This window comes from Martes martes (assembly GCF_963455335.1).
Source record: "Martes martes genome assembly, chromosome: 15".
Classification (NCBI taxonomy): domain Eukaryota; kingdom Metazoa; phylum Chordata; class Mammalia; order Carnivora; family Mustelidae; genus Martes; species Martes martes.
In genome coordinates, this window is record NC_137903.1 from 61,894,110 (window position 1) to 61,912,746 (window position 18,637).

The 18,637-nt window shown below is 40.3% G+C and overlaps 1 protein-coding gene across 1 annotated transcript in view; it reads right to left on the bottom strand.

Annotated features, from left to right (window-relative positions):
- Positions 1 to 438: 438 nt before the first annotated feature.
- The window catches only part of WDR64 (WD repeat domain 64), a gene marked incomplete at both ends in the record, with an annotated part of 144,240 nt that continues 126,041 nt past the window's right edge, over positions 439 to 18,637 (bottom strand). The window contains 7 exons of the mRNA XM_080825207.1: positions 439 to 522; positions 4,438 to 4,551; positions 5,571 to 5,651; positions 8,726 to 8,831; positions 10,795 to 10,983; positions 13,836 to 13,945; positions 18,123 to 18,181. Coding sequence (XP_080681333.1) covers positions 439 to 522; positions 4,438 to 4,551; positions 5,571 to 5,651; positions 8,726 to 8,831; positions 10,795 to 10,983; positions 13,836 to 13,945; positions 18,123 to 18,181 — 743 coding nt within the window. The remainder of the gene's footprint in view (positions 523 to 4,437; positions 4,552 to 5,570; positions 5,652 to 8,725; positions 8,832 to 10,794; positions 10,984 to 13,835; positions 13,946 to 18,122; positions 18,182 to 18,637) is intronic.

The following is an 18,637-nucleotide window of genomic DNA, read 5'->3' on the forward strand; positions in this document are numbered from 1 at the left end:
CATAGCATCTTGCCTCTTAACTGCACATATTTGGATAAGAATTCTGGTGATGAATTAGGGTGAACAAGGGTTGGGGATAGGGGAGGCAAAAAGCTGGTCATTGATAACTGTATAATTTTAGACCTACGAATGCTACTAATTTTCTTTGTTTCCCTGTGTGTCATTTTACTGATAGTAAATAAGAAACATTGCCTATCTGTTAAGTGGATTTCCATGTAGGAAAGAAACTGCACACCTGGCTGCTTGCGGCTTGCTTGTTCAGAGCTGAGTTCCTTGAGTAACCTTCTCCACGGATAAGATGGCACGAAGATACAGCTACGGGTGACTGTGTCTGGTGGACCCTCACGTTCATCCTGAAATAAAGACTGGAGTATCATTCAGACCTTGCCATTCTTTGTGCAGCTCTGGACACAGCAACCACTTCCAGCTTTCCTCTCTTCACTTGGGGATGGATGGGAAGAAGGAAGAAGCCAGATTTATTTGTGGGACTAAATGTCTTTTCAGACTTTTCCTCCGTGATACCTGTGAAATAAAGGGCATGGCAGTTAGTAACTGGCATTATATGACAAATACAATTTTTCAGGGTCAAGTTGCACCACAATTTTTGTAGGGATTTTAATCTTCTGAGTAAGAAAGTATCATTATTTACTTAACTATCCTGTGTGCCTCCAGGATAAAAATGTGGAGTTCCAGAAGGATGTGATAGAAGAGCAGAAGCCTTAGGCGAACTACTTGACTGGGCAGTTATCGATGCTGGGACTCAACTGCCCAGTCTATAAAAGTTTGATTAAAACAAAGCAAATTAGAGAAGTTTGCTATGTTGTTGTAAGGCACAGAGATGTTTTATGTTAATATCTTCAGAATCCATTGACTTACAGGAAAATAAAATTAAGATAATGCCAATAATGTTGATCATCCCACAAATGAGACCTGAAAATGAGTTTTGAATTGGTTATTTTTGGAACACAGAACTATAAAAAGTTAAGCTCCTTTAGTCTAAAAATTCAGAAATTTTGTCCATGATATTCAACTAGAATTTATAGCATACATGGATTTGATTTTATGGCCTATTATGGGGAAGAAGAAAAGATGAAAAAGGGGAGAAGAAATACAGAGAGTTCAAGGTAAAGAAAAAGAGAGAATGAGCCCCAAGGTCCAAAGTCCACCACTTAAAGGTCTCTTTGGCTTGATCACTTACAGGTAACCCGACCGCTCTTTCCCTCTGAGACACAAGGTGGGAAACTCAGCCCCCACATCAGCCTGCCACCAACTGATGCAATTTCCCAAATGCACTCATGTCTCTCTCATCAGTTCTCTGTGCTCACTCTCCCTCACTTCCTCCTGCACCCTCCTCCCCTTCTTTGGTCTCATTCATTCTTCCATTCAGCAGATGTTTTGAGTGTGTGTCGTCTCTGTGTCAGTCTGTTCTAAACGCTGGAATTCCAGCCGAGAATAAGTCAAAGTACCTGCCTTGGTGGATCTTACCTTCTAGTGGGAAAGAATCATTACAAATAAATGAGCTTTTCTAGAACGTAATGCCAGGTAGTAACAGTAGAGATGAAGAAAAATGAACTTGGGTGGGAGGACAGAGAGTGGTGGGAAGAGAGAGTCCTTCAGTGTTATTTGTAGACTCTGTCTGGGCTCTGAAGTCAACCTGGTGTGCTCAGATCCCAGCTCTGTGATTAACTTCTCTGGGGATCTTAAATTACTTATCTTTTATGCTTCATTGTTCTTGAATATAAAATGGGGAGGTAATCATAACTACCTCCACGTTATGAAGATTGATTGAGAGAGTATATACGGAACGTTTGGTTTTGTACCCATGACGCTAATTTAAAAACAAATGTTAGCCATTTTCACCAGCAATGTCAATGTTACAGTTTATATCCCCTTGCACCTGAAATAAAATTGTGAGAGTTTTTCTGTTATTCTTCGAAAAACTAGAATATGCTATCCTGTAAACCACCTTTCACATAATCATTTTTCTATTATCGGCTATGTTTCCACAGTTTTGTAAATGGAGCACGTCACAAAGTTCATGTTCTTCCATTCTCTTCCCACGTTTAAACTGAAACGGAACTACAGTTGACCCTTAAGCAATCCCCCATACAGCAGGAAGGCCATGTATCACTTTTGACTCCCCCATACTTCACTACCAACAGCCTACTGCTGACTGAAAGCCTTACCAGTAACGCACAGTTGATTAGTATAGATGCCATATTCTTACAATAAAGTAAGCTGGAGAAAGGAAAATGTTATTCAGAAAATCATCAGGAAAATACACCTAAGAACTGTGCTGTATTTCTTGAAAAAATCTGCATATAAGGGGATCCTCACAGTTTAAACCTGTGTTGTCCAAGGGTCAACTGTATGTATATTTTCCTGTACTATGGTTAATACCTTGTAACTTGTTTAATTCTAAAGCGATTCACAAACCCCTTAAAGACATTAACAGTTGGAATCAGCATTTCTATTATTTAAAAATAATGTCAAAGATTAAGTGACCTGTTTTGGGACTCCTTGCTTGGAGAGCTTTCCCAAGCATAGAGTATAGAGGAATACTGTGAGCACCTTGATTTATGAGTGGCTTCTTGGTGCCTAGCACAGTATAGGGCACAGAGTAGGGATTTCAAGGTATTCTGTACATGTGTGCTTCACAAAATTGGAATTTGAACACTAAACTTTCTGAGGTAAATTTATGCCCAGGTTCCTGGAGGTGCTTTTTATGAAAATAGGCATTTAATGTATATTTCTAGATTTGGCTTGCCCCACGATTTCCCCACTTAGGCTGGACAGGTTCCTACAACTGCAGACAGTCGACATAGTGATCCTTTAATGTACACCAGTTTCCAGAATTTATTGTTATCTTTCGAAGTGCATAATTTTCCTGAATATGACCTAGTTTTTATTTTGGAAGCATTTTAATGGAGAGATTTTAATCCCTGACTACATTTAACTCTTCATTAAACCAGAAGGAGAATTTTTAATTATGGTTTTGTGGTCCCTTTTCTGTCAGCAAATGGAGACGTCTACTTCCTTTGCCTTTCTTGTGTGGTTAATGAGTTCCCAGAGTTTAAGCATCTATTAAAACAACAGCTCTACAAAAAATTCCTTTGCTTTTGGGCAAATAATTTATTATATTTCATGCTTTGATAAAACTAATCATACTGCAATCAATTCCTGATTATCTCAGTGCACATTGTTCATTATGTACATTAACCACGATTCATTTTTAATTCCATTTTTGTCTTCCCCCTGGCATTTAAGACAAACATGGCCATCTTCTTTCTGTCACTTGGTTTGTACTTAGAGAATGTAAAGTATACTTAATACCCAATGAGGCAAAACAAATAAGAATGCAAATACAGGCAAAAAAAAAAAAAAAAGAAAGAAAACCCAAAACACTTTTTTGACAATCTGTTAGTTTTGAATTATTTATACTACTGTGTTTCATCCATCACTTAAACAATTAAAAATAAATTATATTATTTTATAGAAAGCTGTTCTTTTGCCAAAAATTCTTAATAGAGTTGAGGATTAAGAGGAATCATTCATACTGTCATTAAGTGCTTGAGGACAGAATGACGGTCAAGTTTTCTATATAATTAAATAAAGCAGCTTTTTGTTGTGGTAGCTGTGATTGTTATCTGTTATTCTGTTAGACATAGGCAGTAAGAACCGATTTCGTGGGACGGAGGCTTCTAAAAAGTACCATATGTTAGATCTTCTCCTCTTAAGGTTCGATCTATTTTAACGATGGGATGAATGGCCGCAGGTTCGGCTGGGCCCATACCAGCTTCCTAGAATGACTAGAAGAGTGACAACATTTGAACCTTCTAGGCTGCACGGTTTAATAGGATGAGCAGGAAATCGAGAGTCACAGTCTATCTCAGCTTACCACTTCATTCTTGTGGGTTCCTTGGCAAGTCACTTACCCTCTGGTTAGGCTCCACTCTTTCCCAGTTTTTTCCTTTGCAATTATTGTGAACATGAAGGCAATCACTTGTAAAAATGCTCTGTAAACTCTAAAGCATTGTATGTTAGCTACTCTTCTTAATACATGAAAAAACTTGACTTGGCCGGCGAGTCAGACTCTTGCTGATACCATGGCTCTATCCTGCGGGTACAAGGATGTTAAACAGCCCGCAGAGATGTGATGTCACATGGCCTAGCTTTTAAAAGTAGGCCGTGAGTCCACGTCTTAAATTACCTCTGGAGATGTTTCACTCGTCCGGTTCAGAGGTCCTACTTGATTTTTCTCTCCATTCAGCAAACTCATGATTTCCATCTCACTAAGCTAAAATGCATGCATCCTGGAATATTCATGACAAGGGTATGAACTGAGATAATTTTAGGCCCAGCGTGTCTCTGGGAACAAAGCAATTAATTCACAATCCAGAGAGAAACGGGATGCACTCTGGAATTCTGGGTACTCACTTTATCATGTTGAACATGACCTCCCTTCTTTTTCCCTGGAACGCCGTTTGCAGATTCCTTTTGTGCTTCTGAACCAATGAGTGGAAGGAATCTCAGACTGGTGGGGCTTGGTATCTAGAAGCCATAAGTAAAGAGTTAGTAGGACATAATTCAGGCAATTACTTCTATAATGTGAGTTCAGGGGTGGAGAATAGGGGGGAAAAGTTCCAACTGCTTTAAAACATGCCCTCCTTCCCAGATGCCCACTAGTCCTTCCCGACAATTTGTCCTTATCATCACCTATAGCTTAAGTGTTAGCTCCTGTTATAATGAACACGCTCTTGGGAAGGAGAAAGAACATTTTAAGAAATAATAAATTAAGATTAATTAATTACGATTTTATCTTCAGTTTATTATTCCTGGTCAAATCAGTTCTTTTTTATTGATTTATTTTTTGACAGACAGAGATCACAAGTAGGCAGAGAAGCAGGCAGAGGGAGAGGAGGGGAAGCAGGCTCCCCACCAAGCAGAGAGCCCGATGCGGGGCTCGATCCCAGGACCCTGAGATCATGACCTGAGCTAAAGGTAGAGGCTTTAACCCACTGAGCCAACCAGGCGCCCCAATCGAATTAGTTCTTTAATTTAACAGAGATTATCTGGAGTGGAAACTGGAAGGGTGAGTAAGGAGGAAGAAATTCCGGGCAGGGAGACGGCACAGGCAAAGTCACAGAAGAGGGAAGAGCGACGATGCTTCAGGAAAGGCCGGTAGGGTGTCCTGGCTGTAGAGTGAGGTACGTGGGGGGAAATGGTAGAAAAGGAGGTTAGACAGTAAAGGCAGAGGCCAGATTATGGAAGGTTTGTAGGCTGGGCTAAAAGTGTTTGAATTTTATGCCGTAGGTGATGAAGAACCAGGATAGAGTCTGAACTAGTTTCCTGTGGTGTTCAGTGTGGAATGGCAGAGACAAGGGATCAAGGCCACGGACACACAGAACTAGAGACTTCCTTGGGATCCGACCCAGCATGCTCATAGGAGCAGCAGCTGGCTTGGCGATGTGATTTTTTTCAGCCTTGTTTGGTAGCCCAGGGTCAGGGATGAGACGTCAGATTCCCCACTGTTTTCTAAACTACCCTAGTCCTCGAAACCTCCAACTTACCCTGTATATAGGCAGAGAACCAAAAACAACCCCTGCCTCCCAGTTTTCTGTCAGGAATCCTTCCAAGGCACGTCTTCGAATCTGCAAAACACAGGAGTGAACGTTTAATGCAGAGGGCACACTCCATCAGCAGCAAAATTCCTGGGTTCAAATCCTGACTCTGCTCCTTATTAACTGAATGATCTTGGGCAAGTTCTTCCTCTATTGACTATTTATGAAGATCAAATGAAACAACATACGTAGCGCGGTGTTACTCATATGTAAGGTTTAGTATCGGTGTATTATTATTGCTGATAATGGTACATCAAAAAGAAGGAAATGAATACATTTTATACAATTGAAAAAGAAAATGAATGGGCAAAACAAGATTCTGGTAAAAATCAGAGATTCCTAAGAGAAAGGTGTTTTAACTCAACTTTAGCATTAAAGTTTTGCTATTTTACCAACCATTTGAGAAGACAAAGGTGTCCAAAGGAGGAGATCCTTGGGGCACTTGTTAAAAGAGTTTTAAAACTTTGCTCCAGATTTCCCCGAGTGTATTTAATGCTTCAGTTAAATTACTTTAGAAGATTGTTTCTTATTTTCAAGTTGGAAGAGGATATTAAAAGTATATGCCAATCTTTATTTTTAGGTTGTGCTATTTCAATCCTATTCAACAAAATTTTGTATCTGTTATGTGCTATGCCTATGTCTTTGGCCATAAAGAACTTAGGACTCAGTGGTAGGCAGTAAAGTAAGTAGACAAATATTCTGGTTCACTAGAGAACACGGGAAATGAATATGCTGGAAAACACAAAGCAGGAGAGATGAGGGTTGTCGGGGAATGTGGTATTAACATTTGTTGAGTATCTGGGATGTAACAGGTGTATCTTTTTCTCAATTAATCCTCACAACAACACTTTGAAGGGCTTTCCAATGAGGAAAGAGATACAATAATTTATCTAAGATTAAACCTAAGTCTGTCACACTCCACATCCTGGTCCCTCTCCCGTCCGTGCTCCTGCCCTCTGGGAGCAGCCCAGTGCCATCTGGACAGAAAGGTGGGGGTTGTGGAAATTGTTTCATTTGGAAAAAAGTAAGTATTTATCAAATATGAAGTTGATAGTGTAAAAGAATAATGATAGAACGAACACCCATGGATCCACTGCTCCGTTTTACATGTTGAAACAATACCGTCAGCTTTGAGGTTCTCAGTCCTTTTCATCTGCCCTTAAATGTAATGACTGTCTTGAATTTTGTATTTTTAATTGTCTTGCTTTTATTTGTATACTTTTATCTTTTATGATTTTTAGCAATATTTTTAGTTTTGCCTCTTTTGACTTTTATATAAATGATAATTACGCATAGGTATATTTTAAATTAACATATGGTGTATTATTGGTTTCAGGGACACAGGTCTGTGAGTCATCAGTCTTACACCATTCACAGCGCTCACCATAGCACATACCCTCCCCACTGTTACATACACGTTCTTAAGCACACTGTTTCATTCAGTAGCATGTGTCAGACTATTATCCAAATAGGAGAGTGTTATTTGGTCCATTTATGTTCACCGCTCCATAGTATCTTAATCTACAAATGTGTTATAATTATGTACCGATTACACCGTTCATGAGCACTTAGGCTGCTTTCAGGTTTTTGCTATTACAGAATACTGCTCTGAGCATCTTTGTACCCATCTCCTAAGCCCGTGTTTAAGAGTTTCTTTAGAGGGGGCGCCTGGGTGGCTCAGTGGGTTGAGCCTCTGCCTTCGGCTCAGGTCATGATCTCAGGGTCCTGGGATCGAGCCCCGTATCAGGCTCTCTGCTCAGCTGCTCAGAGGGGATCCTGCTTCTCTCTCTCTCTCTGCCTGCCCCTCTGCCTACTTGTGATTTCTTTCTCTAAAAAAAAAAAAAAAAAAGATTAAAAAAAAAAGAGAGTTTCTTTAGGAGATATCTCTAGTAGGCTATACCTATTTTCGACTTTACTGGTTAATGTTAAATTGTTTTCCCAAGTGCTTTGAGCAATTTACACAACTTCCACCACCAGATTAGTGTTCTGATTGTGTCAAATGCACACTGGCCCTTGGTAGACTCAGACTTCCTGATATTTGCCAATCTGCTGGGTGTAAAATGGTACCTCCTAATGTTATTGATGTGAATTTCCACCTTTTACCAATGAGGCTGAGCATTTCATCATGTGCTTACTGGCAGTTTTTTTTTTTTTCCTTTTGTGATCTATTCAAGTATTTGACCATTTTTTAAATTGGACTGTCTTTTTTTCTTATTGATTTCTTAGGAGTTCTTTTGTATTCTAGATACCAATCCTTCGTCAGTTACAAACGTCGGATGGACATGACAGGCAGAGAAAGGCTTGGATGTGGCAAGGACAGCTCAGGCGAACTAAGGGACAGAAGACAGGAATGCTCAGGAAATAACTAGCCTGATTTGTAGAGGGTAGGGCAACAGTAGGTTAATAATGGGAGATATGTTTAGAAAGGTTAAGTTTGGGTTATTGTGTGGAAGGTCTTGAAGAAATCAGCTCGTGCTATATACACTCTTCAGGAATGTCAGAAATAGAATGAATAACAGGACCCATTTCTCTCCTAATTCTGCACTGATGCGTGTCAGTCTGCGATAGGCAGAATCATGGCGACCAAAGATGCCCACACCCCATCCGCCCCCAGCCTGTGATGACGACAAGGCCTCACTTGGGAAAAGGGACTTTGCAGATGTGATTAAGGTCAGGAACCTGGAGATGGATTTTCCAGGGGGGCCCAATCTAATCATAGGCATCCCTAAAAGCAGAGAACATTTCCCACTGCGTTGGAGACTTGTGACCCCAGGGTTTCTCCGCCAGGGAGAAACCATATTTTTGGCTTGAGGACGAAGGAAGAGGGCCACAAACTAAAGTAATGAGATTCTCCCCTTAGAGCCTCCAGAAAAGGAACAGAGCTCCGGCAACTTCTAAATTTTAGCCCAGGCACACCGAGGTCAGACCTTTGACACACAGAACTGTAAGATAATTAGTCTGTGTTGTTTAAACCACCAGGCACATAGTGATTTGTAAGAGCAGCAATAGAAAGCTAATACACTGGGGAGATCTAAATTCAGGAAAACAAAAGCCAAGAGCTTTCTCTTGTTTGGGATGTTTTTGTTCATTTGTTTCATGGCTACCTTGGGAGAAGAAAGAGACTTGAAAAACTTAAAGTCATGATCCACTTCAAAGGCCTTGGGAGGCATACGTTTGAAAAGCAAAGACATTGAGCTCATTTTTTTCCATCTGCATAAAAAGATACAAAGAAAACTGTTTAGCACATACCCACATCTTTTATTCTCTGCCTACTAAACAAGTATCCATTACATCTTTCTTTCTTTGGGTCCCCGGTTCTCTGGCTCCCATGGCACCGGTCCTGATGATGCTATGACTGCACTTAAGCCACTCCCTATTGCTCACTCGAATACCTTGGGCGTGCCTACAGTGTGCGAAGCATTAAGCTAAGACCTAGGTATAGAAAAATGTGCAGAATATGGTCTTAATCTTCAGGGAACTCACAGAGTTAGTGAAGGAGATGTATATGACCAAATTAAAATATACAATTTTGAGTACTAAAACAGATGGTTGTGGTCAAGGCTCAGCAATTACCCAAGGGAGATTGACCAACTTTGCTTGGTGAACTTTACCACATCTTGATGAGTCTTGGCTCTATGACACCACCTCTCACATTTTGGCAAGACTTCTTCTCCAGGGCTCTTGCTGGCTAGCCTTGAGAACTTCAGCGGGGTTTGGCAGTCACTTGGAGTCCTTGCTGATTTTTCTTAATCCAGTCCTGTCTTAATCCAAATTCTATGTGGACTGTGACTCTTAGTTTCACTTCCTTTTTATTCTACCAGCTGTTGGACTAGATGATGGCACTGAGTCTCTCCAGCTTTGACCCACTTGGGATTTTCCTAAAGGACTTTATTTTAGATAATCTCCTCTGATTCTTCCCACTTTGGGCTCATCTAGTCAGTTTTCCCAGTGCTGATCTATTCCATGTTGCCAGTCCAGGTAGGTCTGGTCCCCTGAGGTTATCCACCAGGCTTTGCTGATGTAGAACTCAAATGAGCACTGATCTCTTCCGTTATGACAAAGATCCAATCACTCAAAACCAGAACTGAATATTACAAAAGCACAAAACACCTTCCACCAACTCCCTATTTCCTCCTGGGGGATTGTTCTCTTCCTCCAAGCCTTTAAGTAATGCTTGCGTCCCTGAGACACAATCAAGCCCATGAATCAAACTCTTGTTCAAATTTAGAGCTATCTGACTTCCTTACAAAGTAATCTATACGATTGTCACCTCATGTCTCCTATTTTTTTCTCAAGAACTTGCTTGTGGCTTTCTTTTTGGCATCCAGGTGGGTCTGTCTTCATGCTCATTAAATATCTCCACTTGGATGTCCCACAAGCATTTAAACTTAAACCCGTCCAAAACCAAACTCACTATCCTTTTCTTCAGATTTTTTCTCTTGTGTATTCTTTTGTGATTTCTCTAAAGTTTAAAATCCTTATGTTGGCCCATACCAAGAGCCCATTGTGATTTTACCTCTAAAATCTTTCCTTGCTCTATTTCCCACCAAGTCTTCTTTGTCGGCTCACTGAACTACTAAGTCTTGAAAAACTTGATGATGTATCATAGTGTTTCATTAATTAGTGCTTTTCCTTAAATAGGATTCCACTAAGCAAAGAATACCAAAATTGCCTCTTTGATTCTCTTTGTTTGGTTACATCCCCTTATTCCTCTGTGATTATCTTAAGAATTAAATTTTCTTAGAAGTACCATTATATTGAATTGTAGTTTTTTGTTTCCATATTTCTCCCCTCCCCTGGACTGTGACATTACTGAAAAGCCCCGGACTGTTCACCTTTGAATTCTCTACATCTAGCCCAGTGTCACAGTAGCATAAGAGTTTAATTCTTGTCTGTTCATCTAAAAACAACACAACATGGGGTGCCTGGGTGGCTCAGTGGGTTAAACCTCTGCCTTCGGCTCAGGTCATGATCCCAGGGTCCTGGGATCGAGCCCCGCATCAGGCTCTCTGCTCAGCAGGGAGCCTGCTTCTCCCTCCCCCTCTGCCTGCCTCTCTGCCTACTTGTGATCTCTCTCTCTCTCTCTCTCTCTGTCAAATAAATAAATAAAATATTAAAAAAAATAAATAAAAACAATACAACACAAAACAAAAAGCAAAAACAATGGTCTTACTTTTGCCGGTCAAATACTAGAGGATATTCATATTTTTGCTTCTTCTCTGTGAACTTGTTTTCTTCTTTTATTTCTACCGGGTATTCGTTAACATCACACGGCAAAATGAAATCACTTGATTGTGATAGTTCGAACATGCGTCGCTGTCCAAAATACCCACAGTAATGACCACTGAAGGCATGCCAGAGCCTGAGGAGAGGCAAAGGTAGAGAGGAGAAAGTGACTGGGATTCAGTGGAAGTTATTCTGTTTATTGCGTCATTTATATGGATTTTTCACTGATGCATTAGGGATTCGGAGCTTGATTCTAGGACTCTTCCTATTACATACCTGAAACTAAGCAGAGCACATCCATTTTTTGTTAGAATTCTAACCTACAACAATTTTAGGAACCGTCAACTTGAGTCTGTACTTATGAAACCCATTCAAGGAACAGATATTTCCTAGAATAACCCTCCTCATTCAAGGTGATCAGAACCCATGCTGGCTGGGTATTTGCTGAGTTAGGCCTTTGAGTGGGCTACATCTCAGCTGTTTACCTCCGTATCTACATCAGGAGAACTTGTGGGATGGGTTTCATACGGACTCTTTTCCTCTCACCAACATCCTCTCAACCTCTGTCCATAACTCCTACTATTAGGGAAACACTATACTAATTTCTTAGGACTGAGCTCTTAAATGGCCGAAGAAATGGCTCCCATCTGTGTGCATTATTTTTCCATTGGTTCAGTGCATGAGGTCCCTCTAGAAGGCCACTTGCTTTAAAGTACTACAGAAGGTCGTTTGCAGGAGTATATGTTCCAGGTCTCAAAGAAAAACAAAATGCTATGTGGAAGATCTTTATATCTTGATTTCAACCTCAGAGTAGCAAACAATGGACACAGTCATCATGACCCATGAGAAGGACAAGCTAAATGAGCTAAGGGGTAATTCCACAAAGTCCAAGTGGTTTCCCAGGTCAAGGGGGCAGCCATTGAGGAGAAGACAGCAGAGGGATCCAGCCAGCACTGCTCACATCTGACAGCATCCTAAGAATGTAGCATAAACACTTGATATCCCCTACATATTTGAATTCCCCAACACTCTATCAACACTGTACCCTTGCTAGAGCCTTGACCGAAATGAAATGGAGTAGCCCTTCCAGCATGGAAGTTAGAGGGTAAGGACTACCTTCAGGACAACTCTAAACTCCCTGTGTTCTTGGCCAGACCTGAAGCAGCTTCTGCTCTCCTTGGTTTTGTGGCATTTGCTCCTGCATGTGGACTTCTCCTAGATGACCGGTCCCGCCTCGCAGCCTGATTTCCTGTGCCTCAGATACACCTTCACCCCTTCTAGCCTCTGTCCAAGAGCTAAGCCTTTATTACAGTTTTTCCAAGTATAAAATCATCATCTCTTTGACGAGAAAGATTTAGTGTTAAAATTGCCTACCCTGCTAGAAAGCGGCAGCTAGTGTTTGCGAAAGGACGGAGCTTAGTTATAAAGAGAACCATCTCCGAGAGAGCTATTCATAGAGATACTTTTTCTGAACTGTGTATCCAGGGAGATCTTCACTTGAAGGAATCTTGAAAGTGATTTCTCCGTGCCAAGGGTGACTGGTCTGAGCAGGGACTGCTTTTTAACAACGGGACTGTGCGCACATGTGACATGTGGGGTGTGTGTGTGTGTGTGTGTGTATGTGCTTGTGCTACCATCCCTAATTAGCACTTCTGCTGACAGGTAGCTGAAAATAAGCTGGAACAGAGACCCAAGGGACAGAGTCGTGAAAACCATCTATAATAATGAAATGTCATGTCCTTAACTTTTCCTATGAATAAAACAACAGATTCCCTTTCTGGCTGAGGAAAAGCTCTATGGGGCCCCAGGCTGACCTGACCCCACAGACCCACCTCTAACTCAACATTTCTACAAGTTGAACTTCACCCTTCCACACTCAAAATATCTTCCTCTTTGGGCGCCCCCTCTCTTCCCAAATGGTACCAACATTCACTGAGTTGGACAAGCCAGGAGATATTCTTGACATCTGTCGCTTACCTCCCCTTTCAGTTAAAGTTTCTGTCTCCCACATTTTACCTCCTAGACAGTTCTCGGACCCAGACTGTTGCCCTGCGGCACGGTTGGGACTGCCCCAGTCCAGACCACTGCCGTCAGCACAGACTTCAAACTGTTCTCTCCGCTCTCACCTTGCTGCTCTGAAATCCATTCCCTACATGTTATTTTTTTTAAAAAATGTAAATCAGATGATGTCAGTCCTTCACTTACAATCCGCTGGTGGCTGATTTCTTTCAAGGGGAAGATCCAGATCAGTCTCAGGTTCACACAGGGTCTTTTATACAATGCCAGATACTCCTTCCTTTTGTCTTCACTATGTTTGAGCTCTCCAATACACTTTGAAGTCTCTCTACCTCTCTCGATCATTCCTGACTTTATTCTCCCAAGAGGATAATTCATTACCATGATTTGGAGGCATTCTGATATGCAGCAGTTGGTCTCACAAAGTGTCGTGACGTTTCCTTTCTCTTTGTCAATGAGTGTGTGTGTGTGTGTGTTCAGCATTTTGTGTGTGTAACCTTAGCATTATCCAGGCGATGAAAAACAAGTAGACTTTACAAAATCAATCCCATTGTCTGTGAAAACATTAGCTCCCTCCCATTTTTCTCAGCATCAAGTTGCACTTTGCTACTATTTTCTTTGTGACTTTTGATCCTGTGTCTCCCGTGGCCTTCCCTGGGTGTGGGTCTATCTCTCTGAGATACTCATCTTGCTTAACTCTTCCAAACGAGTCCACCAAAAAACACTTTTAATTAAGTATTTGTTATACTTCTAGTGTTGATGAGCAGGGCATCTCATCTCCTTGGGCATGGAAAAGAATTCCAAACCATGGCCATCTTTTCAAAGCCCTTTGTGCGTGCGACTGTTTGTTCATGGATTTATTTATTTTAATTACCCAGTCAAGAGTGTATTCACGATATATACTTGAACTTTAGACCCAAATTTTGACTTCTCATGCTCAAAACCCTAAGTTCACAATATGAAGGTCCATACCTTACTGAGCCATCGATGGAGGCCGTAAGCACCAATTGCTTGTCTTCTATATAGATTACTTGAATAATTTCTAAAGAATGAGCACGCCAGACAAGCAGCTGCTTCAGTTTCTAGAGAGCAACAATAAAACATATCCCTTGCAATAAGTATACGCTGATCAAAATCCAATCTGGAGCAAAACCATTACCCACTAAAGAGCTAAGCGTATGAGTGAACGGTGGGGACGTCTGTACAAGATGTCGTCCCTCTCCCTGTGAGCTCTTCTTGGCTCAGATGCCGAGACTCCACGGTTAGGTGTCTGCTCATCTGCACATATCCCTGGGAGAGGAAAGATCTTATGTCTTTAGCAATTTCTCATTCAAGTGAGGATTAACAGTGCCTTCAGTTGAGGATTACAAGATGAGCAGATGAAGGAAAAGCCTTAGGAGGAGGGGTGTTGGGGAGGCCAAGGCAGAGTGGAATCAGGAACCAGCAGGGATGAAAGGTAAGGACCAAAGGGGAGGCTGGCAAAACTTGCCAGTCTCAAGTTTTATCCAGAGATAGCCCTGGCTATTCAGTTCTTTGATTGGTATGTTCCTTCAAGCTGTGTGTTATCCTCAAGTGTAGAACCCTTAAACAGGCCCGGATTGTGGGAACTAGATTTGCCAAGTGGGGAGCTGTCTCTGCAGCAGTGTCTCCTTCGAGCATGTTCCCTTTCTTTCTCCGATGAACCCAGATCAAGACGACTTCTTTCTGGTCATCTACCTAGATGTGTGGCTAGAATTCTGGCAGCTTGGGAGTTATCCTACGAGTCTCCTACCCATTTAAATTCTCACCAAGGCCAGACACAATTCCTCCTACATTTCTTGGCTTTCTGACTCAGCTCCCCCAAGTTGTTCTTAGAAAACCAGGGGGAAATCTGCCATCTCCTACTTCTTCTTATCTCATAGCTGGTCAAGAACATCTTGGCATCTAAGAGCTCTTTCTTGGCCTTGGGATGGGATTTGTCTCTAAGGCGAGTCTTTCTCTACTATGTGCCATAGCTACAGTAAGAAATACATTTACTTCATGATCCAGTAAACAGATAAATTACTCGCACGTGCATTCTGAACGCGTTTCGGTATCATTCACACACAGATACTTAACCTAACTCGGTGCTCTGCACACGGCTGTTGTCTAGTCTGTTCTGCTGCATTTCATTCCACTCCATTCCCTTTTTTTAATGAAAATACAGTCACCACTCTTAAATTGACTTTATGACCCTAAAGTGGGTTACGACCTGTACTTAGAAAAACACTGCTCAAAGACTTTTTTTTCTGTAGACCTGTGTATATTATCATATGAATGATCTCTCTTTTGGTGGGCAGATTTTGACTATCCTATCTCTTAGAATACTTATATTACATGGAGCATCTTTTAAATAATTAATTGTTAATTATTAATTAGAAATATAGATATATTTCTAGATTAATTAATTAGAAATATAGATATATTTCTATATATTAGAAATATATTAATTAGAAATATAATAATTAGAAATTAATTAATTAGAAATATAGATATATTTATTAATTAGAAATATAGATATATTTCTAATTAATTATTAATTATTTATGAATGATTGATAAAGAAAATAATTAACACTTTATGTATAGAGTGACCTATTAGATTTTGGTTGTAGTTGTAATCTATAACTGCAATTGGCTTCATTCATGGTACATACTGGTCTGTGCAGAGGCGAGGCCTCCTACAACCAGACTCTGTTGTATATTTGTTTTGTTTTGTTTTAAAGATTTTATTTATTCATTTGACAGAGATCACAAGTAGGCAGAGAGGCAGGCAGAGAGAGAGGAGGAAGCAGGCTGGAAGGAGGAAGATCTCTGCTGAGCAGAAAGCCTGATGCAGGGCTCGATCCCAGAACCCTGAGATCATGACCTGAGCGGAAGGCAGAAGCCTAACCCACTGAGCCACCCAGGCGCCCCTCTGTTGTATATTTGTAAATAGGCAGTCATGTACGAAGTGGAAAAATACATTGTCCACATCCAGAAAACGTTGAAATAAGATTGAATATAGAAGAATTTCAAATAAGTGATTAAAGTCTTTGCTTTTAAGTTGGTTAAAAATGCTTGAAGTGTAATTCAATATTATGCTACAGCTTTGTTTTTAAGATTTTCCTCTAAATGTAAAGGTCTTGTTTGCCAGTTTATGGAAAGTCCATTTACAAAACTATAGACTTTGGGTCATATTTTTATGTCTTAAAATTAATTATGGAATATGATAATCATCGCAATTCAGAGAAAACAGATAACTTTCCACCTATACATGGCTCAAGAATGTTATTTGTTTTCGTTCCTCTCACAACATGCCTTGACTGTAGGCCATTTATAGCTGTTGATAAATAAAACTCTGTGCTTCGTGAGTTTGAACATTGTTTTCTATTTGATGGCAGTGAGGGTTATATATAAGGAAAGAATGTTGGATTTGAGGATCAGAAGGCTGGTTCTAGCCCCAGCTTAGTCACTACCTGTCTGTGTGCTCTTAGGCAAGCCAGTCTCTGATTTCCCCTGGGCAAGTGGAGATAATCATACTAAAGCTAAACATCTGAACATTATAAAACTCTAATTCATTCCTGGAAACAAAAAGAAAATTCTATGGATCAAATGCAATAATGTTTGAAACAGTAACCATTCTGTGACACTCTGCAAGGAATCCAATCCTCATCTACGTAACCATATGTCACTGCCTATAATCCAAAAGCAAAAAAATTGCTATTTGCTTGCTTTTTGGATTTGAAATACGAACGTAAAGGGAAATAAGCCTAGGGTAAAACAGTGTTTCATTGCTGCAACCTTTAATTAGTGTTGAGTCTTTATAACATATGTAGCTATATTTGTATAGCCACATTCGCACAAAAATGCATCTTTAAATGGTTATGAATAAGATTGGTGACATTTACATTGCATTAACACTAAAAAGAGCATAAAACATGTTTGAATTACAAGGAGGATTTAGCCTAGATGTGAGGAAGAGTTTCTTTCTCTGAAATTGAGGTATAGTTGACACACAATGTTATGTTAGTTACAAGTGTACAACACACTGATTAGATAATTCTGTACATCACACAGTCCTCACCATGATAATCATGGCTACCATCTGTCACCCTCAAAAGTCATTACAGCGTTGTTGACTGTATTCCCTATGCTGTACTTTTCATCCCCATGACTTATTTATAATGGTTGGACACTAGACGAGACTTGTAAGGAAAAGTTACAGGATCTCCTTCTGTGAAGATATGTAAACTATAGAAACTGACTATGGAGGACTGGACGATGTGTGAACTCTTTTAAGCTCTGGGATTCTGCATCGATTCTCTCAAGTAAGTGAAAACATGAAGGTGACCTAAAGCAGTGACGCGGGCTCCCTCACTCATTCATCCTCTCTTTTCACCACTAAACCACTGTTATTTGGCACAGAGCTTGTTTCTTGTTTCTGTTTTTATTTTTTATTTTTATTTTTTTTATTTTTTTTCCAATTTTTTATTTATTTTCAGCGTAACAGTATTCATAGTTTTTTCACCACACCCAGTGCTCCATGCAATCTGTGCCCTCCCTAATACCCACCACCTGGTTCCCCCACCCTCCCACCCCGCCCCTTCAAAACCCTCAGGTTGTTTTTCAGAGTCCATAGTCTCTCATGGTTCACCTCCCCTTCCAATTTCCCTCAACTCCCTTCTCCTCTCCATCTACCCTTGTCCTCTATATTATTTGTTATGCTCCACCAATAAGTGAAACCATATGATACTTGACTTTCTCTGTTTGACTTATTTCACTCAGCATAATCTCTTCCAGTCCTGTTTTTATTTTAAGTATAATCAGCATACAATGTTATATTAGTTTAAAGTATGCCATTTAATGATTCAACAATTCTGTACATTTCTTGGTGCCCATCAAGATAAGAGTACCCTTAAGATCCAGTAGTATTGGGTGCCTGGGTGGCTCAGTTGGTTGAGTGACTGCCTTCAGCTCAGGTCATGATCCAGGAGTCCAGAGATCGAGTCCCGCATGGGGCTCCCTGCTCACCGGGGAGTCTGTTTCTCCCTCTGACCTTCCCCCTCCCATGCTTGCTCTCTCTTATTCTCTCTCTCTCAAATAAACAAGTAAAATCTTAAAAAAAAAAGATTCGATAGTATTATATATGACTCAAGAATAGGGAGTCATGTCTTGTTCTGTCTTTTGTCATATCTAGCACAGAGAAATGGTTCATTAGTATGTGCTGGTTCATGAATTAAACTAAGACTAAAGTTCTTACCTTTTCTTCATGAGGTGGATCCAGGAAGGAACTAATACTGCAAAGGATAACATGTCCTTCTGTATGAAATGTAAACATTGGAATCGTTAGTTAGATATCATGTTATCTAAGCAGATACTACCCAGACCACCAAACTAATTTGACTTAGGCATTTATAACAGTAAATAAAACACAATCTGAAAAACCAGAAATGAAATGAAAGAAAAAACTGATATCAATATTTATATGTAGGAATCCTGTTTTGTTGAGTATACACGGCACCTTCATTATGACGTATTATTGCTGTGGATACTCAGAGTTCTTCTAGATGTCAGGGTAGACGAAACAGAAATAAATGCACCATTAAAGAGAATCATCCTACAGTCCAAATGATAGTTACAAAACTAGATTTAAAAAAGCAACAAGGACGACATCTAGGCATATTCAAACTGCAGAAAGAAAAAAAGTCTTGAAAGAAACTAGAGGGAAAAAATACCTTGTTTATGAAGGAGCAATATAAGAATTACATCTAACTT